The sequence below is a fragment of the Poeciliopsis prolifica genome, unplaced genomic scaffold (assembly GCF_027474105.1).
Source record: "Poeciliopsis prolifica strain line A6 unplaced genomic scaffold, Auburn_PproV2 SCAFFOLD139, whole genome shotgun sequence".
NCBI lineage: Eukaryota > Metazoa > Chordata > Actinopteri > Cyprinodontiformes > Poeciliidae > Poeciliopsis > Poeciliopsis prolifica.
Window position 1 is genome coordinate 80,297 of NW_026562514.1, and position 24,203 is coordinate 104,499.

Below are 24,203 nucleotides of genomic sequence, written 5' to 3' on the forward strand. Positions count from 1 at the left end.
GGAAATTTCTTGTGGGAATTAAAATAAGTTGAGGGTTTTAAAAGTAATTAGTGATTCAAAGTCTTTTCTCTATGTTTTGCCATAAAAAACTTGTTAAAGTTGCAGACTAAAATGCAGATTGACAAAAAGTTTTTGTAGCTACTTGAAACATTAACTCAAGCAAAGATCTGAGGCTGAAATGTGAATATTAATTGTAAGGGGTGTGGAATACAAACATTCTGCATCAGAAAACATACATCCTTTCAGAAGGGCTGGATTTAGAAGAATAAGGGTCCCTGGGATGGAGACAGTTTTGGTGCCACTTCTCCCCCCTCTCCCCCTTCCTGGAGACAGTTTTGGTGCCACTTCTCCCCCCTCTCCCCCTTCCCCCAAAAAAATATATTTTTTTAAACTTATTGCTAGGTCTACACTTCGGCAGGTACAAATTGACAAGTGATGTGTTTAAAACACCTGACACAACTGTCACAAAAAGATCAGTTTTAAATATTCATATTTTACCTGATACATTTTTTTCTTTCTCAAATGGTTCGATGATTAATTGACATGATGCATTTACTTGAATCAAATATGTCTAAAACCTTACCATGGCCTTTGTTTTGGTACATCACACTCTTATGTTGTTTTTGAAACACCTTACAGGAGTTCACGAGCCATTTTGTTCAGTAAAACTCTTTCTAACAACGGCCTAACAAACTTTGAACACGTATTAGGCTTTTTAAAAACAGTCAATTACGCTCAGAACGTGTATCCACACTACATTTCCCAGACGTCTCAACGCAAGGTCAGAATCACGCATGCGCAAACGAGATGGAGCGACGGCGAGGAAGTTGGGACTCGATGAGCACAGTCGCGTGCTGTGTTTTTTTTTTTTTTTTGGTGGGTCATTTGGAATAAATGTGCGGAGAAACCCCGGCACGGAGCTGAACGCTTACAGATTTAAAAAAAACTGAAAACAAAGGTAACTTAGCGGGGCACAGGTATGTGTTTAAGGCGACTAGCGGGTAAATGGTGAGGTATTTGACCGGGAAACACTGTCGTTGTGAGCGAGCTCTGTGGAGCTCCGGACCAGTTGACAGGTTGTCTGCGGCGTGGCTAGGCTAGTCGCACCGACCGAAAGCCCTTCCTCAGCCGACACCGCAGCGCTGTTCCGGCGGCTGTCTCAGGCGAAACACCTTACGTGTTCTCCCGGGGTTCACAAAAGTTATGAAAGACGACTTTAAAGTAAAACACGGCTTGCATTTAAACCCGTCAGATTTTCTTTTGTCGAAATTGAAAGCGCTTCTCCTGCGTTATTTTCATTTATGCACATTTTTTTTGTCCGGTTGTATTGCGTTAAAACTCGGGCGCAGTTTTTCATTGCATTGACTTGGAGGCGACACAATGTAACACAACAGGGATAACCATTTCTGCTGAAAAGGGACGCGTTTGCCGACCGGTTCAAGCCAGAATTATTATAGCTAGCTTAATTGGCTTAGAATGGCAGCTGAATGGCGGGGTCGAAAAACCAGCAGCAGCACTGGACCCAAATGGATGTCCAGCATTAATGTGACTGCTACTGTCCCCGGTCTAACACATATCACATCCACCGCAGTTTGCATCTAATATTCATCACTGACTTTATCCTAAAGAGCTTAACAGCTGTAGGAGATGATATCTGCTCAATTTTGAGTGACATAATCGTCGCCACTGAACATGATGAACACACACATATATATAAATATTCTGCTGCCTTTGTTTGTGGGGTTGTGGAGTGGGATTTGGAGCAGCTGTTTTTGAGAAACAGAGGCCTAAGAGGATTTGACAGCCAGATGGGTAACAATATTGCACCCAGTTGCCAGAAGAAGTCCTGACAGTTTGACTGCAGCATTTCTGAGCACCTAAAATACAAAAAAAAAGAGTGATGTCTAAAAAATAATAATAATAATAATAAAAACATGTCATTACTCATAGACTTTGAGAGTACACAGAAATCAGTGCTGTCAGAAATGAGAACAAAATGTCTTGAATCATGCTGTCAGCTCTGGTTAGACACTTTTAGACTTCTTGTTGACGCAAGTAATCGCCTCCTCGGGCTTATTTGGGTGGCCTCAGGTTCAGGAGGAAGTGCAGTCAGTCACAAGTGTTGTACCCCACCCTCCCAACTCTTCATACAGCAGTCTCAGTTCTCCTGATGTTTCATGCAGATTCTTTTAGGCGTGCCGGCCATAAGCGCTCAGTTCTGTTTGTAGTAGACATGCACCGATTAGGGGTGGCAGAGCTCCAGTTTCTGTGAAGTTCTGACCCGTCCTAGAGCTACAGATGACGAATAATTCTGACTTTGGTTTAAGAAATATAAATGACAGCTGTGAGAAGTTTTTTTTTTTTTTTCCTAGAGTTCTTACTGTTAGTGGTCGTGTTGTTTTTAAGTTTTCTTTGTAATCCTAAAGTGTTTGCACACCTTCTAGTCTTAGTTTGATTCAGGTCCAGGATTTGCAACATTTGTTACATTTTCTGTTGGCGCGGTTCTCTTTCACATGTCACTGTGTGGCCTGAGAACAAATTGAAAGCATCAGATTTCCAATGACTTTTTGTTATTGGTAAAAGGCAAGTCATTTGGTGTGAATTCATCCTTTATATTAGCAACTAACGTGAACTTTAACTATAAACATAAATCACTGTGTGTGCCAGATCTTTAGAGAATCAAGATCCAAATGTCGTGCCAACACGTTGAAGGTTGAAAGCTCAAAACAACAAAGCAAAGCAACTTTCTGCTGCCTTCCTTGTATCTTCGAAAACCGACTCGCTCAGCTCACTCTTTTGCCAAGTCAGCAAAAACTTCCCCAAGGCATAAATCTGACTCAACGTCTCTTTTCGTAGCCAGAAAAAATGAAATTTTAAAGAACTAAATTCTGTCTTTCACGTCGCTTCTCACAACTAAGAAGTTCAGTTTTTAAGCACCTCATCGCCTTTGAAAATTGCTGATTTTGAGTCTTCTTCCTGCAGTAGCAACGTCCATGCTGAAAGGAGTTGGTAGAGTTTAGGCATGAGGCATTCGTTTGTTAAAACGCTGGATATTTAATATTTCTTAAAGCTGAAAATTGTCAGATTTCATCCCACTGACCATTTCCCCTTGTGTATTTGTAGCGTGTATGTTTGAATATTTCTTGTTCTGTGCACAAGCTGCGTTGTACACAGGGGGATTTTTTTCCCCTAGAGAAAAAAGAAAGTCACAGTTTTCCAATTGTTTTCAATTCCAACCCATCTGAAAATGGAAATAAGAAATTCCTCTCATCTAGGAGTTAATTTTTAGTCTGAACTTGTCAGAGGGGTATTCTATCTGTTACTGCCTTGCTCTATACACCTCATGCCCCGCTCCCTATCCTGAATGTTGACAGACTAGTTAACATTTCTTCAAAAACAAAAAAGGAAATAGGAACAACCTGCATTGCCTCTGCAAGCTGAACTCTCCAGTGCCCTCCCTATCCTGAATGTTGACAGACTAGTTAACATTTCTTCAAAAACAAAAAAGGAAATAGGAACAACCTGTATAACCGGTTAGAACCGCTCTCCTTTAATTATTAAATTATATTCCAAGTCTAAAAGAAAGAAAGCGAGAGAGAGAGAGGGGGAAAATCCCAGTTCAGCTATATCCACTGATCTTTTTAGCTTTTGATCATATAAATTGAAGCTCAGTTTTTTTTTTGTGCTCTGACTGTTCATTCCTGGTTGTTTTACACCTCAGACACTCATTCTGTCAGGATGATAACACTCTCACTAAAGCTTGGTTATATACGTAGAATGTAAGGTAAAGCGAAGTTTGCCTCGTGTCAGATGAATGCCACATGAATGTAGTGTACTTGCTCTTTTTTCCAGTTAGTCATTGGTCATGGTCAAACAGAGGAGGTATTGTTGAAATCTGAAATTGATTGTCTTCCACAAGACACATGACACGGTGCTGCGTGTTGCTGCTACCGATTTTACAAAAAGCGAAACTCCCATGTCAGTTTATTTTAGAGCAAATGTTTTTATTTCACTTGCAAAGATCAGACTTCTCATTTTTTTTCTCTCCTGTTTTTTTGTTTCTCTCTGTCTTTCTCTGTCTATCCTCTACCGTCCTGGATGTAATCAACGATGGAAGGCATTTTGTGGGAGACTCTTCTTATGTCTTGTTCAAAAACCCTTTGAGTTGAGAAGACAAGACAAATCCACATTCTGGTTCCCATCACGTCGCTATATGCTAGCATCTCTCCAGAAACAACCACATTTTGACCAGAATTTCCTTTGATACCCGAAGGTTCAAGACGAACCTGGTTTTTGCCTCAATGGAGTATTTCATGACCAAAAGGAGAAACCATAGAGGTAGAAGTTACCTCTGCATCAGCTGGGAAATAGCCTAGCTCAGGTCAGCACAGTGCTGCCAGCTCCTCCCTGATTGGTCCTTACCCCCCGTGCTCCCACTTTCTTAGTTTTCTGTCCCGCAACCTGCTCTTAAGCCACCTGCCATGTCGTCGGTCCGCTTCACCGTGACGCCCACCAAGGCCGAGGACCTCCCGGGGATGTCCGACACGTCGCCCGACATCAGCTCCCGTCCGTCTGCCCATGTTCGCTTCGGCTCCAGGGAGAGCGTGAATCGCAGCGACCCAGTGAGCGAGGGGTCCGCAGGTGGGACGACGTTTGGAGGAATGGGAGGGAACGAAACGCCGGACCGCAGCAGCATAGACCAAGGTGAAACGCACACACTCATTCTCACAGGCGTAGTGGAGTGCTAAATATTTAAACATTGTGATTATAATTTAGCAATCATCTTGCATGCTTATTATCTCACATAAACATGTGCATGAAAATATATATTTTTGTGTACATGCAAAATGCTTTGTGTGGAGGAAAGCTCCAATCTCAAGGTTGACATTTCAGCTGTAAAATGACCCCAACATCCCATCAGAGCTGCAGTTGAATAGTTTAGATCAAAACATATTTATGTGTTAGAGCGGCCCACTCAAAGTACAGACCTTGATTCAACTGAGCCTCCAGGGTAAACCTGGAAATTATTTTTACAAATTTTCTCATTTTCATATGAGGTACTAAAGGGGGCAGTATTGGGTAAAGTCAACTTTGTCATCATGTTATTCCTTCATCAGAAACATACCTGAAGTGTTGTTCTGATTCCTTCAAACTTGTTTGAGCAACCATTCAGCTGTGTAAAAAAACGGCTGGGTGGATCTAGCGCCGCATTCGAGGACAAAGCTCCTCCGCTGCAGTTTCCGAGCCTCACAGAGCAGCCCGTGATTCCCCACTCAGCTCCTTCAGACTAGCCAGCAGCAAAGTAGACTAGTCCGTTTGCAAACATATTAGCAAACACCTGGTGGAACTGTGGATCTGTTGAGGTCATCATAGTTGCTGCTTCTCAGTGAAACGCTGGTAAAAACGTTGTTAAAGGGTTAATAGAGAAGCCCTGTTGTGTTGACTTCCTGAAGGCGGAGTTTCAGAAAGAGCAGGAGTTTCTTAAAGAGATAGATGCCCAATTTTAAGGAATTAAATAAGGACGTAAAATTTCTTTTAAGTCATATTTGACATAACACATTTTTATAAGAACTGACATTAACACAGGGACTTGATTGTGCTATAAAATGGCATTGTGTGCTTGGAAAATGCATAATACTGGCCTATTAAATTCTTATTTTTGCATCAAAATTGTGAAACAAGCAGTAAATCATGTGATTTTCTATATTCTTTCAATCTTTTGGGAAAAACAGGTGTTGATTTTGCATAGAGATCTCTATTCTAAAACTTAAAAGGGACCAGTTAATGTTTTTAAAAACAGGACCAGTTATATGTTTTAAGCTCTGGTTTGCATACTCTTTTTATGTTTATCTTTATTTTTCAAATCCTAAAAAATGCTTTAAAAATGCCAAGAAATTTCCTAAAGCTCTTTAAAATGTTTTTCTTTTTTAAAAAGTCTTGTGACATTTACAGCTCTGAACAAGTTTTATTTGGTTGTCCTTGGATTAAAATTTCTCAGGTCAAACTTATTCACTCAATGGTTGGGTCTGATCGGGCTCAGGCTTCTGTGGCATGTTAGGATTAAATGCATGATATAAAGTTATGTCAATCTACTTATTATAGCATAAATAAAGGATGAGATAGTTTTCTTTGTTGAGAAAAGAAAGAAATCAAGGTGCAGAATTTCATTAGCACAGCTAATGTAACAAGCACAGCGCACTGCACAATACTCTCTGCCTTTTTCCACTCCTATCAATCACACACCCCAGATGATTTGCACTCGACTCACTCTGCAGTCACAACAAGCGACAAAATGGAGCTGGAAGTCATTGAACGAAAGCTAAAAAACAGGAGAAGTTGCACCTCACTCAAATTATAGCCTAAAAATAAAAGCTGTCAAATCTTAATAAAAATAATATGTCAGGGTTTCTTCGAGCCCAGGCTTTCAATTAACGTTAATTAGTCCGGTCAGATCGGACTCACCGATAAATGCCACTCTCCTATGTGGCCTCACTGGGATTTTATTTACTCCAGATCGGTCACACTAAGCAGCCCGGTTAGTAAAATTCATGGGAGCTTTTTTCCCCTCCTGGCTAATTTAAGTCAGTAGTTGTCATGAGGACGATACGCTGGTATTTACCAGCAAGTAAGAATATGTGTGATAGGTTCACTGGCTCAGTGAGATGTAACTGTATTAGCCCACTGATCCACTTAAGCACTCGCGTTGTTATGAGGATGCCCCGCACTGTTTAATAAGCTTCCATAAATAGACATTGAGACGGTTAATCCGTTTCGATCGGGCCGCTGCGACACTACAGCCTGTCCATATTTCTGTCTCTATGTGTCCCAAAATAAAAGAAGAAGAAAAATTGCTGACAGAGTGGCGCTACTGAAGCAACTGAGTCAGGTTCCTGAAGTAATGACGGGAGAAGTCAGAGCGAATGGCTGAGCAGCTATTTCCTCTACGAGTCATTATTTTTGACACCATTACAGTTACTGGGCGGAGGAGCCCTTCTGTTTGGGAACGCTCTCAGAGACAAACAGCCGTTTTCCCCTCGGGTTCACCCACACGTGGTCTAGCAGCTGTGGCTCTGAGCAGACAGTAGTAGAGAATTGAAAAAATTAATTCTGCTCCGTTACACTTTCATCAATTTTAACACAGCGGATAGTGACTGTCATCACTTGTAGTATCTCAGACGGAGCATCACACAAAGTGTCACCAGATCCTACAAGAAGTGCAGTGTCTTGTGTTAATTATTTAGCTTAAAAAAACATCCCTACAAGATGTTGTCACATTTGATGGGGGAAAAAGAAAAGTGGAAAAGTAGAGGTGCACTCGGTCCATTTCTTTTTTTTTTTTTTTTTTTGCAGATGCAGCTACAATGTTTAACCAATTCCTCCTTTTAGCCACAGAAACTCCTCAACACACTGAACCCTGTTGACCTCCTTCCTGCTGTCCTCTTGCTCCTCAGCATGAGCCACTGCTGGTGAATAAACATTTACTAGTATTTGCTCACGTTCCACCTTCAGAATTTATCAATTTTTTGTCACCAATACCAGCATGGTCACACATCTATTGACATTCACCAGCCGTGACATTGAGTAACATAACATCAATAGCCTGTCAAGCACATTGAAGACCAATAAGGTCCATAATCTGACTCTTAGCTTGGCCAATATATGTTTCCAGGCAGTATCAGTTGGGGTTACTTTCAGCTCTTCCTGAAAGTTTCTGAAATAAGCAAAAAAACAAAACAAAAAAAAAAATAAAAATAAAAACAAACGTCTAAATATCTGGTTCTCAATTTTAGATTTCAATTAGTTGCATTTCATTCAAACTTTTTTTTTTGAGACATTTTCTGTTGTTCTTGCCATCTGTTGTAGTTCTGAATTTAAGCGTTGTTACGGCTTAATAAAACTACAACACCTATGAATCTGATGGTTGAGCAAGCAGTCGTGTCAGAAGGATTTCATCGCAGGACATGCAGTTTGTGTCGTAACCAGTTCTTCTTTGCGATGAAGAACTGGTGTGATCAGGCTGCAGCTCTGTGAGCCTGACTCGGTAGATGCAGTCTGAGAAACGTAGATGAATCTCTGAACCCGGACCGTCCTGTTGAGCAGGTTTGCTTGCCAGGAATGCTCCCAAGTCTCAAAACTTTTTTTTTTTTCTCACACAGTCAGAACCCTGATGTTTTGTCTGTATTCAACCAAAACACACGCATTGCTTGGTTTGCACCTAATGTTGCAGTGTTGTTTTCTGTAATGCGAAAAGACTCGTGCTGAATACCAGCTGCACTTTCCAGCACCTCTATGTGACCCAAAGTGCAGCATGCGGGCGACTGCTGGCGTTAGCTTGGGGAAGCAAAGAGGGAAGTGATGGTGCTGAGTCAAGCGCTGCTGATGGTGCAGGGATGAGTGCTGATGGCTCTGGGAAGGGATTCGGTGACAGCGTTTCATTGGACTGTGCTGCATAAATCCGTACAGCTTGACCTCGATGAATCAAAAAGACAGGGATCTCGACTCTGTGTGCTCATATTAAAGTTCCGGTCTTGTGTTTGTGTGTTCTCTTTTCTTGCTGTTCAGGGGATGGGAACTCTAAGATCTCCAGTGTTTACATCAACAGTCATGGGATGGATGACGACGAATTTTTCGACAGGAACTTGGCCTTATTTGAGGTTTGACAGACAAACTGATTATCTCTGTTGTTTTATGTTAAACATTCTAAGTTTTCTGCAACATTTTGTCTTGTAGCACCGATGGTGACAAAAATCTCTGTGCTTGTGTGTGGTATTTTTTTTTTTCTGTCTGCCAAACTTGCACTAAAAAGCTGCATGGTAGGTGCAGCTAATTTTAGCTTGTATAGATTACCAGCTTTTCTGGAAATGTCTCTAACCTTTTTCTGGTATAGTATTCCATAACATACTTAACAGTCAGGTTTTTTCTTCCTCTTGATTGTTTAACGCCCATCCTCTTCTCTTTCTCTCTTTATCTTCCTGCTTTTGACTTTGATCCTTTCTTTGTTCCCGACTCATCGCTGTCTTTTCATGTCCCCACCACTGTTATCGCCCCATTCTCACACTGTGACCTCTCCAACTATCGTTCGATGACCAACAGGAGGAGATGGACACTAGGCCGAAGGTGTCTTCTCTGCTCAACCGCCTGGCTAACTACACCAACCTGACGCAGGGAGCAAAGGAACATGAGGAGGCTGAGATCATCGGGGAGAAGAAGAAAGCCAGCAAGGTGCGAAATGCTACAAATCATCTTGAAAATTAAAGTTTACTGTGAAATAATAGCACAATAAAGCTTTTCTAATACAAATTACATGCAATGTGACTGAATTTGCTTGAAGAAATGGTGGAAAGCAGCGGGGATCCCTTTTAGAATGAGCTCATCCTCTCCTGCATTGCTCATCGAGTTGTTGTCTAGACAAATCATATCTATGACTCAAAGGGCGTTGAGACCTGAACTCGGAGTACACTGCAGCACTCAATGATAAGCTGCATCCATCCAAGACAAGACGATCTGTGTGGCCATTCATAGTATGTCCATCTTGGATTGACATGTCTTTACACCAGACAGTAGGAAGTGGGTTGGGGTCAGGGGGAGTTCAACCAAAATCATTTTAATCTTCCTTTCTGGTTCTGCAGTGAGTTCAGTACAAGCATCACCAAAATATTGCCACACCACTTGGAGATTAGCTTGTAACCAGGCCAAATTAAAGACATGAAAATAAGAGCATGCTCTCATTCTTTTTTTTTTTTAAAGTGAAACTAGACAGTTTGAATTTGAACACACCTGGAAAAACTTTCCTTTTGCACTCAGCATTGAACCTGCTTTCATTTAGGACCAAGAGATTAAAACAAAAAGGATAAATTCCAAACGGATACTTTGTCTCTGTTTCAGTCGCCACAGATGGGGACGTTCATGGGCGTTTACCTCCCTTGCCTTCAAAACATCTTCGGAGTCATCCTGTTCCTGAGGTTGACTTGGGTGGTGGGAACCGCCGGGGTGCTGCAGGCCCTCTGCATCGTCTTCATATGCTGCTGCTGCGTCAGTATTTCTGTGTCGGCATGCGTTCATGGAGACTATTGCAACATTTCCAGTAACATTTTGTGGGTCTGTTTCTGCTCTCCAGACGTTGCTGACTGCGATTTCAATGAGCGCGATCGCCACCAATGGAGTTGTGCCAGGTATTCCCTTTAGTTCTCTTCCCAATCTGAAGGGATTTTTGTCGTTTCTGTGCTGCTTGTCTGCTCTGTGTTCATAAATTAAAACCTAGATAGAATAAATGCCTTCCATTGACTTATCTTTCAACAGTGTGTGTAGATTGGTGTATTAAATAAAATGTTGAAGTAATGTGATTTTTCTCATGCCTGTAGCATCTTCACATTTTGAAAAAAATAAAAGTAGATCAAATGTAACCTGGATAATATGCAGCTTGAGTTTATCTACTCTGCACTGCCGTAAGAGCTTTTAGTTCTCATGCTCACTCTGTTCCCATGTTTATTATGGGTGATTCAAAGGATTATATATAAAAAGTTTGGCTTTCCAAATACAACTCGGCGCCAGAAATTATTCAGTTATCCTTCTAAGTGCAGACAGAAGGATCTTTTTATGTATGCTGTCACTGTCTTGACATTATTCCTCATTCGAGGTACTTTCTTTACGGCTTTGATGTAGTTTTATGTCAAATGCAAATAAATATGCGCCCGGATACATTACAGGATTAATGCTGCTTTACAGTTGTACTCAGAACTGGGAGATTCCAACTTCCCAATCATAAAAGTCAACTGGAATGTCCTTTGAAGTCAGATTTCCTACTGGAAAACTGGGAGCAAATCCCCAGTAACAACTTGTAAGACGTGTTATGCATTACAATATGGCTGCCTCTCGCATCAGCAGTAAGCTGTGGTTAAAACATGTATTTACAAGACACGTGTAAAAGAGTGACTAAAAGTCTAGTTAAGAAGTTGGAATTTCAACATGGCGATGCCCGTAGACATTGTGTGCAATACCTCTTGCAATACCTGTATTTACATGCGTGTCTTGTAAAGTAACCATGTTTGTTGATGCTAGGAGCAGCCATATTGAAACACAAAGTCGGCCTTGAAAGTTTTAACTAGGGGTTTTGTATATGGAAGTCCGACTTCAGAGGGCGTTCCAGTTGAATTTTCCAACTAAGAAGTTTGAATTTCCCAGTTCTGAGTAAAACTGTGTGAGCACAACTATATCTGAGACATATAGTTGAACCTTGTGGCATCACATAACTTCACCAATGTTAAAACCTATGTTTACCTTAGTACCACCTACTGGCCATGCCTCATCCCTGGGTAGGCCACTCCAATATGTTTCCATTTACCATCCCATCATCTCTAATCTCCCAATCATTCCCAACCTATTGTTTTGGTTCCCAAGAACGCTTTTGTAAAGCTGGAATTCTAGGGTTTGTTGTTGCAGAAGTGGTTTCTCTCTTCCTCAAGTGTTGCATAAACAAATATATCCTCCTACACAGCCAGTTAAGTAAGGTAAAGAATCAATTTCCCCAGGGTTTGGGAAAGGGGTGTGTCAATCTTCACAGCAACAAGGTTTGCAGTTTGAACACCAAACACTGTTTTTCCTTTTCTTTTAGTTGTTCAGATTTGTTCTTTATGTGTTATATCATCCTGTACTACTATTGTCCGTTTTACAATTCTGTCAGCAAAAATAGAGGTGCTGTTAGTTTTAACCATCTTGATAAGATCAGTCGAGGAAACGTAGGCCTGAACCTTTTTAGATCTCTAAGAAAATTTCTAAACCGCGTGCCATTTAAGTTCTGCTTCCCAATATGGCACTTTTGTGCGGTTTTCTGTCACATTTATACAGAGTTTGCTGTTAGGGGGACAAAATGTGAAAACACTCAAGCTGCAATTCATACCATAGCTAGAAAATAAGTGGGGAAATTGTTCTTCCTGATCCTACGTTTTCATTTTCTGTATGTGTTGGTGACATATTTAAAACTATAAACCTGTAAATTAGTTGATTTTCAAATCTGACTTTTTAGTTGAACTAAAAAATGTGTTATTAAACCTTGAGATGACAGAAAGGGTAAGAAATATAAATTATTAAATTAAATTTTGCCTAAAACAAATGAAGTAAACTGCATCTCAATAGTATCTTTTTCTAAAAACACAAAAATACTCATAATGTCATTTTCAGAAATGTTTTTCCCCAAAATACATATTGTCTAATTCCAATATACCCTTGTAACACTGTCTTTTCTAAATGATTTTAAATTCTTCTGCTTATCTTCCATCATTTTTGTCCCCTTCTACACACTGTGGTTCATTTAACTTCCTCCACTATTTGTGTACCCTAACTCTCTACACTCTCTTCCAGCTGGAGGCTCCTACTTCATGATCAGCCGTTCTCTGGGTCCAGAGTTCGGAGGGGCTGTGGGGATCTGCTTCTACCTGGGCACCACCTTCGCTGGGGCCATGTACATCCTGGGAGCCATCGAGATCTTACTGGTAGGGCTTGGCTTCGTTTTTGCGAATCGCCCCCCAGTGTTTGCATTTTTGTCTACATTCCTGAATCATTTGATTGTAGTCTAAAATATTGGTTCTTATATTAACCCCGCTCCCCCTCCGTCTCCCAGATGTACATTGTTCCTGAGGCGGAAATCTTTAAAGGAGGCGGGGCGGCCATGTTGAACAACATGCGGGTCTACGGCAGCATCTGTCTCCTCCTCATGTCCCTGCTCGTCTTTGTCGGTGTGAAGTATGTCAACAAGCTGGCCTCCATCTTCTTGGCCTGTGTCATCGTCTCCATCGTTTCCATCTACATCGGAGCGTTTGAGTCCGCGTTCAACGAGCGTAATTTTGAGTAAGTGCGCCGACCCAGTTGCGCCCCCTGGGAATTTTAATAGGGTTGGCCAGACCAAGCCAGTAAACATTTTAGGGGGACACAGATAAAAAAAAAAAAAGATCCTTTCCTTTGTTTCCTTCTTTCTTCCTGTCTTTCTTTTTAGTTGATTGTTTTCCATTTGTCTTCATTGAAGTAGATGACTCTGTTTTCTTGCCAGCATTCTTCAAGTGTGGCCCCTCTTGGTGTCACCGCTGACTCTACATTACTAAAATATTCTAATTTATTCCTCATTTTGTCAGATTGTGTAGGGATTCATTGCAAATGGCCGACACAAAGTGGTTCTATGTAAAAAAAACCTTTCAGATGTTCCTTCAACCTCACACCTATGCACCACTTTGCGTTTGTCTGTCTTGTAAACTCCCAATAAAATAAGTTTGTGGTTGCAACGCGACCGTATTATTTGTGAGATTTTCAACCCTGTCCCGTTCACTAGTTGGTGTCGTTATTGACTGCCGGGTCTCGTTTCCAACAGCGTGTGCATGCTGGGGAACAGAACCATCAGCAGTCACGTCGAGTGTAATAAAACCGTCCCGGTGGGAATCAAAGACACAACGTGGAGCTTCGACGGCAACTTCACACTCAGCTATGGTGGGTTGACGCTTCGTCTCCTTCGAGTCGTTGCGCGTTTTAGCCGTTGGCTTGTGCTAATGTGTCTGAATCTTGCTGTTAGAAAACAGCACAGCTGGACCAGTCATTGTCTCCACCCCTGCGCCAGCTGTGGAGGAGAAAACCACACTTCTTTGGGAAGAATTTTGCCACAGCACTGAACTCAACGCCACCTGTGACGAATACTTCACCTCTAATAACTTCACCAAGATTAAAGGAATTCCTGGTCTGGCCAGTGGGATCATTTCAGGTAATATTTGTTCTCGTATTTCCATTTAAAAGAATAATCTAGAATGATTTAGCCCTTCACCACTGTACACATATCAGCACGAAATCAAACTTGATGATAAATAATGGGATAAACGTTGACTGAGAATCTGATAAGTAAACCTGGAGTGGCACGCTACGTTCTCCAAAACAACTGTTTTCTGAATTTTCTCCTCCTGTTAGAGAACCTGTGGAGCTCCTACATCAGCAAAGGCGAGGTTCTGGAGAAAAGCTCACTCAGCTCCTCTCACTCGTCACCTCCAGCATCACTGCCTCATCCGTACGTGTTCGCCGACATCACCACCTCCTTCACCCTGCTGGTGGGCATCTTCTTCCCTTCGGTCACAGGTACACATTTGCTGCTCTTGCTCTACAGCTTGGGGCCACGTCAGGATCACGAATGTCCTCTAAGAACGTATTGATAAAACTCCCTATTGACCAACTGTTGAAATATGTTACCTGTCTATGACAGGTAACATATTCAATTTGATTTAAAAATATGTAGCATTTTTGTGAACTTTTTATGTAGAAAATTATTGATGTAATTTGGCACTATACCGATAAAAAACTGAATTGATTTAATTGATCAAATCAGGGGCGGCTCTAGAAAAACAACTACAGGGTGGCATGAGGAGGCAGGGATTTTATTCAGGGGTGGCTCCTATATGTAGGACCTGTATATATATATATATATATATATATACATAAATATATCGTATAGAAATAAACAAATGAACACTAAAAGCAGTGAAATCTTAATTAAATTTAATGTGTGGTTTTCTTCAGGCCTGTAATTCATGTTAATCAGTCAGATCGAACTTCACACAATGTCTATGGGCTCTGGGCCGTGTTTGGTTGAATTTTTAGACCTCATCTGCTTTCCTCTTCACATTTTTCATATTCTTCATAGCTTACAATGTTTTCAACTGTACTTTGATGTGTAACTTGTTTATTTTTTCGCCTGCACGTTCTTATTTGCTTTTCTTCTGTTTTTATTGTTAGTGAATTGCAGGTGTTTCGTGCTCAGCAAATGAAATATTATTCTCCTGCTCTTCCTCAGGAATCATGGCCGGTTCAAATCGGTCGGGAGATTTGAAAGACGCTCAGCGCTCCATCCCCATCGGAACCATCCTTGCTATCCTCACGACGTCTTTTGTCTGTATCCTTGTATCGTATCATGTCTTAGTTTCCTAACAAGGTTTTGAAGAATCTGTCCTACTTGTAATTCAAATATGTGAAAAAAAAAGCCTCAGATTATTTCTGGAAGTCCCTTGGTTGAGAGCTCATAGTTCAGTTTGTGGGTACAAAGCCGTTTGGACTCTTCTGGTGTGAATGTTGTTTTTCTGAGTGGCATCCTTGTAGACCTGAGCAGCGTTGTGTTGTTTGGCGCCTGCATCGACGGCGTCGTCCTCAGAGACAAGTCAGTACATCTGCTTCTATCATTCACTTACCTATGAAAACCCAAAAGATATACACTAACTCGCCTGTGCAGGTTCGGAGAGTCAGTTGATGGCACTCTGGTTGTTGGCACGCTGGCCTGGCCGACTCCCTGGGTCATTGTGATTGGCTCCTTCTTCTCAACATGCGGCGCAGGCCTTCAGTCGCTGACCGGCGCGCCACGACTCCTGCAGGCCATCGCCAAAGACAATATTATCCCGTTTCTACGGGTAGGAGTCATTCTATTTTCTTTTTCTTTTGTAAGGTGATGAAGCAAGCCTTTACTTCTTTGAGTGGGATTCAATGTCACGTTTTGTTTGAGTTTAGTTTTACAGTTTAGTTTCTTGGTTTAGAGGTGAGCTTTGTAGAGATATTTTAAGGGCTTTCTAGAACTCTGTGAATTCTTTTATTTTAAGCTGAATTTATCTGATAATCAGAGATGGAACTGGTCTAACAAAGGCAATCAAACAAATTATAAACACTTTTTTTTTTACTTTTTGTCAATCAGATAAAGGCATGTTTAGCTAACAGACATGATTAGATTTAAAGGAGCAGTATTATAGAAATTGGAATTTGTTTTCAGCTTTACATCATATTCCAATGTTATGTCACCAAAAATATACCTGGAGAGTTGCTTTGACTCTCATGCATGTTTGAGAAATCCTTTCATCTTCATGACAACCATACAGCTGTGGAAAACAGCTGGGTGGGCCACGCCCTGCCTTCGAGCAATGACATAACCTGTATCAATGAAGGTCAAATAATCATGTTAATGCTAATCTTTAGCATGCGGCTAGCATAAGTAGAGCATTTTTTGGGACATTCACATTATTGTGAAAGAGCAATAAAGTTCAGAATCTTAACAGGCATAAAAGATTTAAGGATTAGAAGCAATTATTTATTCACTAACTAATGCTTAGAGAGCTTATTTAGTCATTTCTTGTGTAAAGTCTTTGGTGTGATCACTGGTTTTTCCTCGCTGAGTGTCTGTGTGTGTTGTGCTCCAGGTGTTTGGACATGGGAAAGCTAACGGCGAACCCACCTGGGCTCTGCTCCTGACGGCACTGATAGCTGAGCTGGGGATTCTCATCGCCTCTCTGGACCTGGTCGCTCCCATCCTCACAATGTGAGCCAATGAGGCCGATCTGAACGGCCGGTCCTGATTGGCTCGGTCGCCCATCCTGTCAGCCAAATCTCTCCCTGTCAGACTCCAGCTTTACTTATCTGTCTCTCCAGGTTCTTCCTGATGTGTTACTTGTTTGTGAACTTGGCCTGCGCTCTGCAGACGCTGCTCAGAACCCCCAACTGGAGGCCCCGCTTCTCCTACTACCACTGGTACTGACAAACACACACACACACACACACACACACACACACACACACACACACACACACACACACATATGCAGACTGAAGTGTTCTTGTGCTCCACATCTGTCCAGGACCTTGTCGTTTCTGGGGATGATCATCTGCCTCGCTCTCATGTTCATATCTTCTTGGTACTACGCAATCGTTGCCATGGTGATCGCTGGCATGATCTACAAATACATTGAATATCATGGGTATGTTGCCATGGTGATGTATTTGCTCCATGCATTTGTACATGTGCAGTATGGTTCAGATCCCGGTGTGTGTGTGTGTGTGTGTGTGTGTGTGTGTGTGTGTGTGTGTGTGTGTGTGTGTGTGTGTGTGTGTGTGTGTGTGTGTGTGTGTGTGTGTGTGTGTGTGTGTGTGTGTGTGTGTGTGTGTTTGAAGTAGTTTGATTTGGTCATTTTTTCAGTGGTGGATCCAGAAAATTTTATACGGGAGACCAGAACAGTAAAATTTAGGGAGGCACAGACAAATAAATAATAATAAAACAATAATGAATACATTTATTTAGTATTCAATCATTTGTTTATTTTTTTAGTTGTATCTATTTTGATGTATTTATTTGGAATATTTATTTTAAATGTATTCATTTAGTATTTAATTTTAATAAATTGATTTAATATTAATTTATTTAGTTTTAGTTAATTTAGTATTAATTTGTGTGTTGATTTGTCAAATTTTTATGTATTTATTTTTTATAGTTATGTCTTCATTGAAGATGACGCTGTATGACTTTCTATGACATAAACGTGATTCTCTGGGGATGTGCGGGGGTCATGGGCCCCTCCTTTCCCACCTCTTGGGGGCGCCACTGCATTTTTCTCATTTTCTTTTTTCTGCTTACCGGCGCAAATGTATACTTTTTCTTTATTTCTGTGTGCATTAGAGCTGAGAAGGAGTGGGGAGACGGGATCCGCGGTCTGTCACTCAGTGCTGCCCGCTACGCCCTCCTCAGGCTGGAGGAGGGACCACCACACACCAAGAACTGGAGGTAAGAGCAGAGCACTTTAGGAACTTCTACTTCTTCATGCGTAAATGGAAAAAGATATACACTTAAAGCATTCAAATGGCCACAAATTTATGTAAAATCCAGTTTTATTTCCTTTTACTTCCAAGGCCCCAACTGCTGGTGTTGCTAAAACTGGACGAAGACGCCCACGTTAAGTCTCCGCGGCTGCTGACGTTCGCCAGCCAGCTGAAAGCAGGAAAGGGCCTCACCATCGTCGGCACGGTCGTCCCAGGACACTTCCTGCAAACTTACGGAGAGGCTCTTGCTGCAGAACAGGTTCATCTTTACACTCATCACGTCAGTCCGGAGTGATGTCAGCACGTCCAGGGCGGCCATCTTGACTGACGATTGTATAAGGGCCAGACTATGATTTTTTTTTTTTCAAGAATAAAGTTGTACTATGAGGAGAAAGAAGTAATTATTTGTCAATAAAACTTCAACACAAAAAAATAACAAAAACATTTTTTTATAAGGAATCCTGTAATATAGTCAAATTAATTAATACTCTCATTGAACAAACAATGAGAATATTGAAAGACAAAGCTAACGATGCTGAAATACAGACAATTTTTGAGGTGTCGGAAGTTATTGTGGCGATAAATCAAAATTCTTATCATGATAAATGATCATGGGCCCAGTCCTATGATGTCGCACTGTATTTAACATGAATGCTAACAGCCTCTGGACCGTTTTCTCTCCTCCCTCAGACTTTGAGGCATCTCATGGAGAAGGAACGGGTGAAGGGCTTTGTTCAGTGCATCGTGGCTCAAAAGCCCCGCGAGGGCATCAGTCACATGATCCAGTCAAGCGGCCTGGGAGGAATGAAGCCCAACACGGTGGTGATGGGCTGGCCGCACACCTGGAGGCAGAGCGAAGACCCGCAGGCCTGGAAGACCTTCATCAGTGAGTCACAGAGGAGAAGAAACGCAATTATTATTATTTTTCCTCCACTCAAAGCCCGTCAGCTGACAACCCCCCCTCCCTTTGTTTCCTGCTTCCAGATACGGTCCGAGTGACCACGGCGGCCCACCTGGCTCTGCTGGTGCCCAAAAACATCTCCCTGTTCCCCAGCAATAGCGAGCCCCCCACCGACGGCTACATAGACGTGTGGTGGATCGTCCACGACGGGGGGATGCTGATGCTGCTGCCGTTTCTCCTTCGCCAACACAAGGTGGGGAAGGAAGGGCAATGGTTGCCTTTTCATAAAAATGCTACCATTTTTATTAAATGAATCCATTTTCTATGAATATGTTTTCCTGAGGGAGTCATTTTCTGTCTCCATCCAGGTGTGGCGTAAATGTGGGATGCGAATCTTCACCGTGGCTCAGATGGAGGACAACTCTATTCAGATGAAGAAGGATCTGGCAACATTTCTGTATCACCTTCGTATTGAAGCTGAGGTGGAAGTAGTGGAGATGGTATGTGACCAGCTGGGTCCGAAAGGGCTACAGGGCTCTTGCCCAGGGCCCATGTTTTTGGGGGCATCCAACAATTTTATTTTTTATTTAATTTCTTTTGTGAATTCATGTTTTTTAAACATTGCACACTCTATAAAATCCATATTTACAAATCTTGTCAGTTTAATTATTTTAGGATTTTTATTAATTTAATAATATTCAAATATCTGAGAATGATCAATTTATTGATATTTTGTTTTTCTTTTTGCGCTCTCAATAATGTAAAAGCATTATAAATGAAAGCTGCTATTATTATTCTTCATTATTTAGTAGACTCTTCTACATTCTAAAGTACCTATAGCTCAGCTGTGAGATCATTTCTGTCCTAACCCAACCTTATAAATCTATGAAAGAATTGAAATGTTGATGATCTGTCAAAGTTTCTCATAGATGTGTAATAATCTGAGTGTTTTCATTCCTCTACGTCTCCAGCATAACAGTGACATCAGTGCGTACACCTACGAAAGGACATTGATGATGGAGCAGAGGTCTCAGATGCTCAGACAAATGAGACTCTCTAAATCAGACAGAGAAAAAGAAGTAAGTGTGCAGTGAAAATGTTTTTTTTTTTTTTGTTTTGTTTTACACTTGTCGTTTTGAGGGTGTCTTTATAAAGTGTGGCGAATACAAAGTACTCAGTTTTTGGGTCAAGATTACCAATTTAGGTTGTGAGGCATGATCAGTTTTGCACTTGCTTTCTACTCCACTTAGATTTTTTTATTTCAGGTACCATAAAATAAAAAAAATAAAATGAGAAATACAAAGTAGAAACGTCTACATGCCAGTTATATACCAGACCAGTAGGAGGCACTCTAACTGTACATTGCCTTCCTGAGATGCTAAGTCTCACAGTTGTCAAGATATAAAAATAAAAGGAAAAAAGAATAATCAATGTCATTATTTCAATATTTATCAATAGCATTGCAGTCACATGTTTTTTCGATATCTTGCATCCATATGATGGCATGCACAGTATTTCTGCGTATTTTTAATTTTCTTGAGAACTTTTGTCAGGCAAAAGTTCGAGTCACACTCAGACATCTTCTTTATGTTCTATGACTCCAGACTGTTGAGGCTACCGCTAACTAGCTGCCAATAAATTCTAGCTAGTTAACTAGCTAGCTCTTTGGTGTCCATCTTGGGTAAGCGCAACTTTATCACCAATTGGCTGGACGAAGTTCAGCCATTTCTGTGGAGATACAGGTCTGAAATTCCATTCGGAGTGGTCTTAAAAAGTCTTAAATTTAAGTTTGTGAAACCTGTTGAATCCTTGGGGTCAACAAAAGGGTAAAAAAAAAAGTATGAGGCTCATAATGTAGCAAGTATTTTATTTTTTCCATTTCATATCCTCTCCCTTTGCCTCTGGTTTGCTCAGAGGGTGCGCTGGAGTTTTGACGATGTAAGTTTACCGTGTCTTGCTTTGCCATAGAAAGCTGCCTGAATTTAGATGTAGGCGAAGACCTTCAAACTTCTGAGAGCAGATTTAATTAAACTGATTTCACAAAAACCAGCTGGTTTCAGCCATTATCCCTCAACAGTCGATACAGACTAGATTACTAGCTGCACAAAAGTGTAAATAAAGTTCATGTCATAGTTCCTCTTAATAATTTTACACCATGATCTGTTGTTCTGTAACTTTCCTCTGCTGCTCCTCCCACTGAAGTTCAGAGGTCTTCTGATTTGTATCCTGTCTGGCAGTTAGGCTCCATAACCTGCGTTGTGCTCCTGTAGCTTCCCGATAAAGTAGGTACAGCCTGTGTTTGGTTTTTTTAGCAGGTTAGGTGACCTTGTGTTGTCTTTAGGTGTATCTCTCGCCCAGGTTCAGGAGTACTGAAGGCCACACTTCAAACCCCATCAAAGAAGGCAGAGACAGACAGGTACAAAGAGGCAGAGAGCGAGAAAGAAACGAGAGTTAAGAGTCAGGAGGTTGGTGGCAGAGGAGCGAGGAATCGCATTGGGGGGAAAAAAAAGGAACGGGTCAGGCTCGAATCAGAGGTTATACGAGCCGAGTCCATGTTTGTTTCCGTATGCAACGCAGGCGCAGTTGGTGAAGGACCGCAACTCCATGCTGCGCCTGACCAGCATCGGGTCAGACGACGAGGACGACACAGACGGCGGCGAGCGGGAGCGGCCGGTGAGCAGCAGCTCCGAGCACCACCGTCGCGTCCAGATGACCTGGACCAAAGAGAAGACGGCCCAGTACAGAGCGGCGCACTCCGGCTGCTCCACGCCCGAAGGCTTCAGAGACATGCTGAGCATCAGGCCGTGAGGACGGATAGCAAAGCACTTCTGTCTGTTGCCAGTGGTTTAGAGAGGTGGATGATTGTGGGATTTTTTTTTGCTTTTCTTTAAGGGACCACTCCAATGTCAGAAGGATGCACACCGCCGTCAAGCTCAACGAAGTCATCGTGAACAAATCCCATGATGCCCGGCTCGTCCTGCTCAACATGCCGGGGCCGCCGAAGAACACGGAAGGAGACGAGAACTGTATCCTTTCTTTCTCCTGGCGCTGTAATTCATTGTTCTCATGAGAGCTGAAATGATTAATGGGATTAATTGTAATTAATTGATTTTTGGAAGAATCATTGACTGATGTAGTGATTAATTAATCGTTAACTGGAGAAAACGCATGCGAAAAAAGAAAATTTTCTGAAAAATATAGCTTGCATTTAAGATAAATGCACCTTCGTCTGTAAATATGTTTTACTCAATACATAAACTTAGCTTCACCAGTTTCATTTCAGGCAAGAAAATGTTTCTTTTTTGTATTTAATTCTTTTTTTTTTTTCATCTTTCAGTGTATTTTGTTTATAAAAGGAGCAAATTGTTCAGTGAAAAAAATCTCTTTTCATCCGATTAATCGATTAATCTTCAGAATAATTGATTTACTAGAGTATCGTTAGTTGTAGCCCCACTTCTAATACAGGCTGTAAAGTTTTAACTCATGAACGCAGACATGGAGTTCCTGGAGGTTTTGACTGAAGGACTGGAGCGCGTTCTGTTAGTCCGAGGAGGCGGAAGTGAAGTCATCACCATCTACTCCTGATTGGACAAGACACTGCAAGATGCTGTTTAACAAGCAAGCCAGTCATGGAGAAGACGGGAGATGGGTTGGTTCTGTGTGGGCTGCGTGGGATAGACCGTCACTGGCTGCAGCATTGGTTGTCACGTCCACATCCCACCCAACTTTTCATCTGCACTCGTTTTCTACTCCAATTATGTCGACTCCAGGGAACGCCAACGCAGTTCCACGATTGAGCAACAAGAACCCATAGCAATCATGTGTGTGCATGTGTATGTGTGTGTTTGTGGGAATCGCTCACCTGGAAGATCTTTGATAGGTTGAAGGGACCAGCATTTTGTTTGAAGCGGGTGTGTTCAGGCAGTGGCTCAGTTAAAGTAAATGTGATCGGTCTGAAAACAATGCAGTCGTTCCACCAATGAAACTCAGGGTTTGCTTTTTGTACAGAATGTATTTTGGACGTTTGTTAGTTTGTCGTGTGAGGCCTAAATGTCTGGAATCAAGAGGAGTATTATTGTTATTGTTTTTTATTATTATTTCGGAAGGCACATACATGTTCATTCCAGAATTACACATGGCGTAAAGCAGATTAATCTCATATCATTTTCCATCTGTTGGAACAGATGAACACCAAACTCAGCATTTCATTTTGTAGACATTAAAGCTTGTGATACTGCAACTTTAAAATCAGTGTTATTGCACAAATGTCAGACTTTGCTGCTATTTGTCTGAAACTAATATTGTGTATTAGGAGCTCTGTTTTTGTTTCTTTTTGTTTTTTTTTTAAACCAAATTCAGAATAACTTTCTTTTGGGTTTCTTTCATTTATGAACCACAATCTTAAGTTCAATGTAAACTTGAGCACAAATTAAAAATGATGCTTTCAAAAGACACATTATAGTTCATTAATTATGCAATTGTTCTTAACTGTTAATACTGGGTAATAATAAAGTCAATCATGTGAAGCAATAATTCGAATTAACAGAAACGAAGTATTCTTCGGACCCCAGGAATATTGTTTTAAAGTATAGATGCAAGATCAAATTAATTTTCTTGGGCCAATTATGATGATGGCTAAGTGCACTCTCCCACTGCCCTACACACACACTCGCTTCTGTCAATTTCGTCCCAGCATTTAAAGAACAAAACTTCTTTATGTGAAATAAAAAAAATTAAGAAATTTTCCTAGAGGCACATATCATTATCGATTAATCGTTTAGATGCGAATATCTTTCTGAGGCCGCTTGGTTCGGATGCTAATGTTGCTGTGACGGCATATCTGAGAAGAAGGGCTGCCTTTTTCTTTTTTTAATTTTGTTGTTAAATAGTTATTGATCTCCATGTAAAACCAAAATGTCTATTGAGTTCGCGATGAGAGGTTTTGGACTTGTAGCGAGCCCGGTGGACTGCATGAGAAGAGACGTGTGTCTGTAACTCTTCAGAAACTGTCAGACTCGTTTTCGGTTTGCCTCAGAAAGGCAAGAAACGAACACCGATAATAATAGTGGTCAAGCTTGGACCATTGTGGCACGAACCACCGCACTGCATGTTGGGAAAAGGAGGCATGAATGTGTTGATGTCACATGTCAGATCTCGCTTTGTTCTGTGAAAGAATATCAGCAGTGTGAGAGTCATCATACCCGACAAACATCTCATTCCACACCTCGAAATAACCCCACTCGCGTTCTGCTTTGTGTGTATGCGCACGTGTCTGTATGGAAAATGAATGCCTGTGATTTTATAGTTCAATTTTAGAATATCCCAACTAGAGATGTTTTGTCCCTGTCAAATGCTGTTTTTATTTTATTTTTTCATTCTTGTGCAAGGGTTACATTGTGTTGATTTTCATTTCCTGCAAACGACCTCGCTTGTACATAAGGGCAGAAGAAGACCTTAAGTTTGATCTTTTTTTAAATTACATTATTATAAAAAATCATGAAAAAAAATGTTGCTTAAAAAAAGGGGAATAAAGCAATTCTAAAGAAATACATTGCTGTCTATTTTTGTTTGTTTTATGAATCACGGTAATAACTTGGTCTTCTGTGAAATATGTAGTTTATAGTTTCATCCAAATATCATTTTTAAGTCTTGATCTTAAAATGTAAAGTTTCGTTCGAAACTTTACGTTTTAACGTCACGCACAGTCCCA

General features: G+C 41.2%; 1 protein-coding gene across 4 annotated transcripts; it reads left to right on the forward strand.

Moving 5' to 3' along the window:
• Positions 1-867: 867 nt before the first annotated feature.
• On the forward strand, positions 868-24,042 carry LOC129355615 (solute carrier family 12 member 6-like). 4 transcript variants are annotated; one of them, XM_055025201.1, is made up of 28 exons: positions 868-977; positions 4,118-4,704; positions 8,563-8,654; positions 9,094-9,222; positions 9,886-10,032; positions 10,118-10,172; positions 12,358-12,488; positions 12,617-12,843; positions 13,358-13,473; positions 13,556-13,741; positions 13,942-14,106; positions 14,819-14,917; positions 15,121-15,178; positions 15,251-15,425; positions 16,203-16,321; positions 16,432-16,530; positions 16,638-16,757; positions 17,453-17,557; positions 17,683-17,851; positions 18,283-18,478; positions 18,577-18,746; positions 18,862-18,993; positions 19,465-19,572; positions 20,408-20,431; positions 20,835-20,909; positions 21,071-21,297; positions 21,386-21,519; positions 21,987-24,042. In XM_055025201.1, the coding sequence occupies exons 2-28, from the start codon at positions 4,482-4,484 to the stop codon at positions 22,076-22,078; spliced, it is 3,573 nt and encodes a 1,190-aa protein (XP_054881176.1). In that variant the 5' UTR covers positions 868-977; positions 4,118-4,481; the 3' UTR covers positions 22,079-24,042. The 4 variants fall into 4 exon arrangements, with proteins under 4 accessions (XP_054881176.1, XP_054881178.1, XP_054881179.1 ...); XM_055025202.1 differs by having other exon boundaries at positions 871-958; XM_055025203.1 differs by lacking the exon at positions 20,835-20,909.
• The last annotated feature ends 161 nt before the right edge of the window (positions 24,043-24,203 follow it).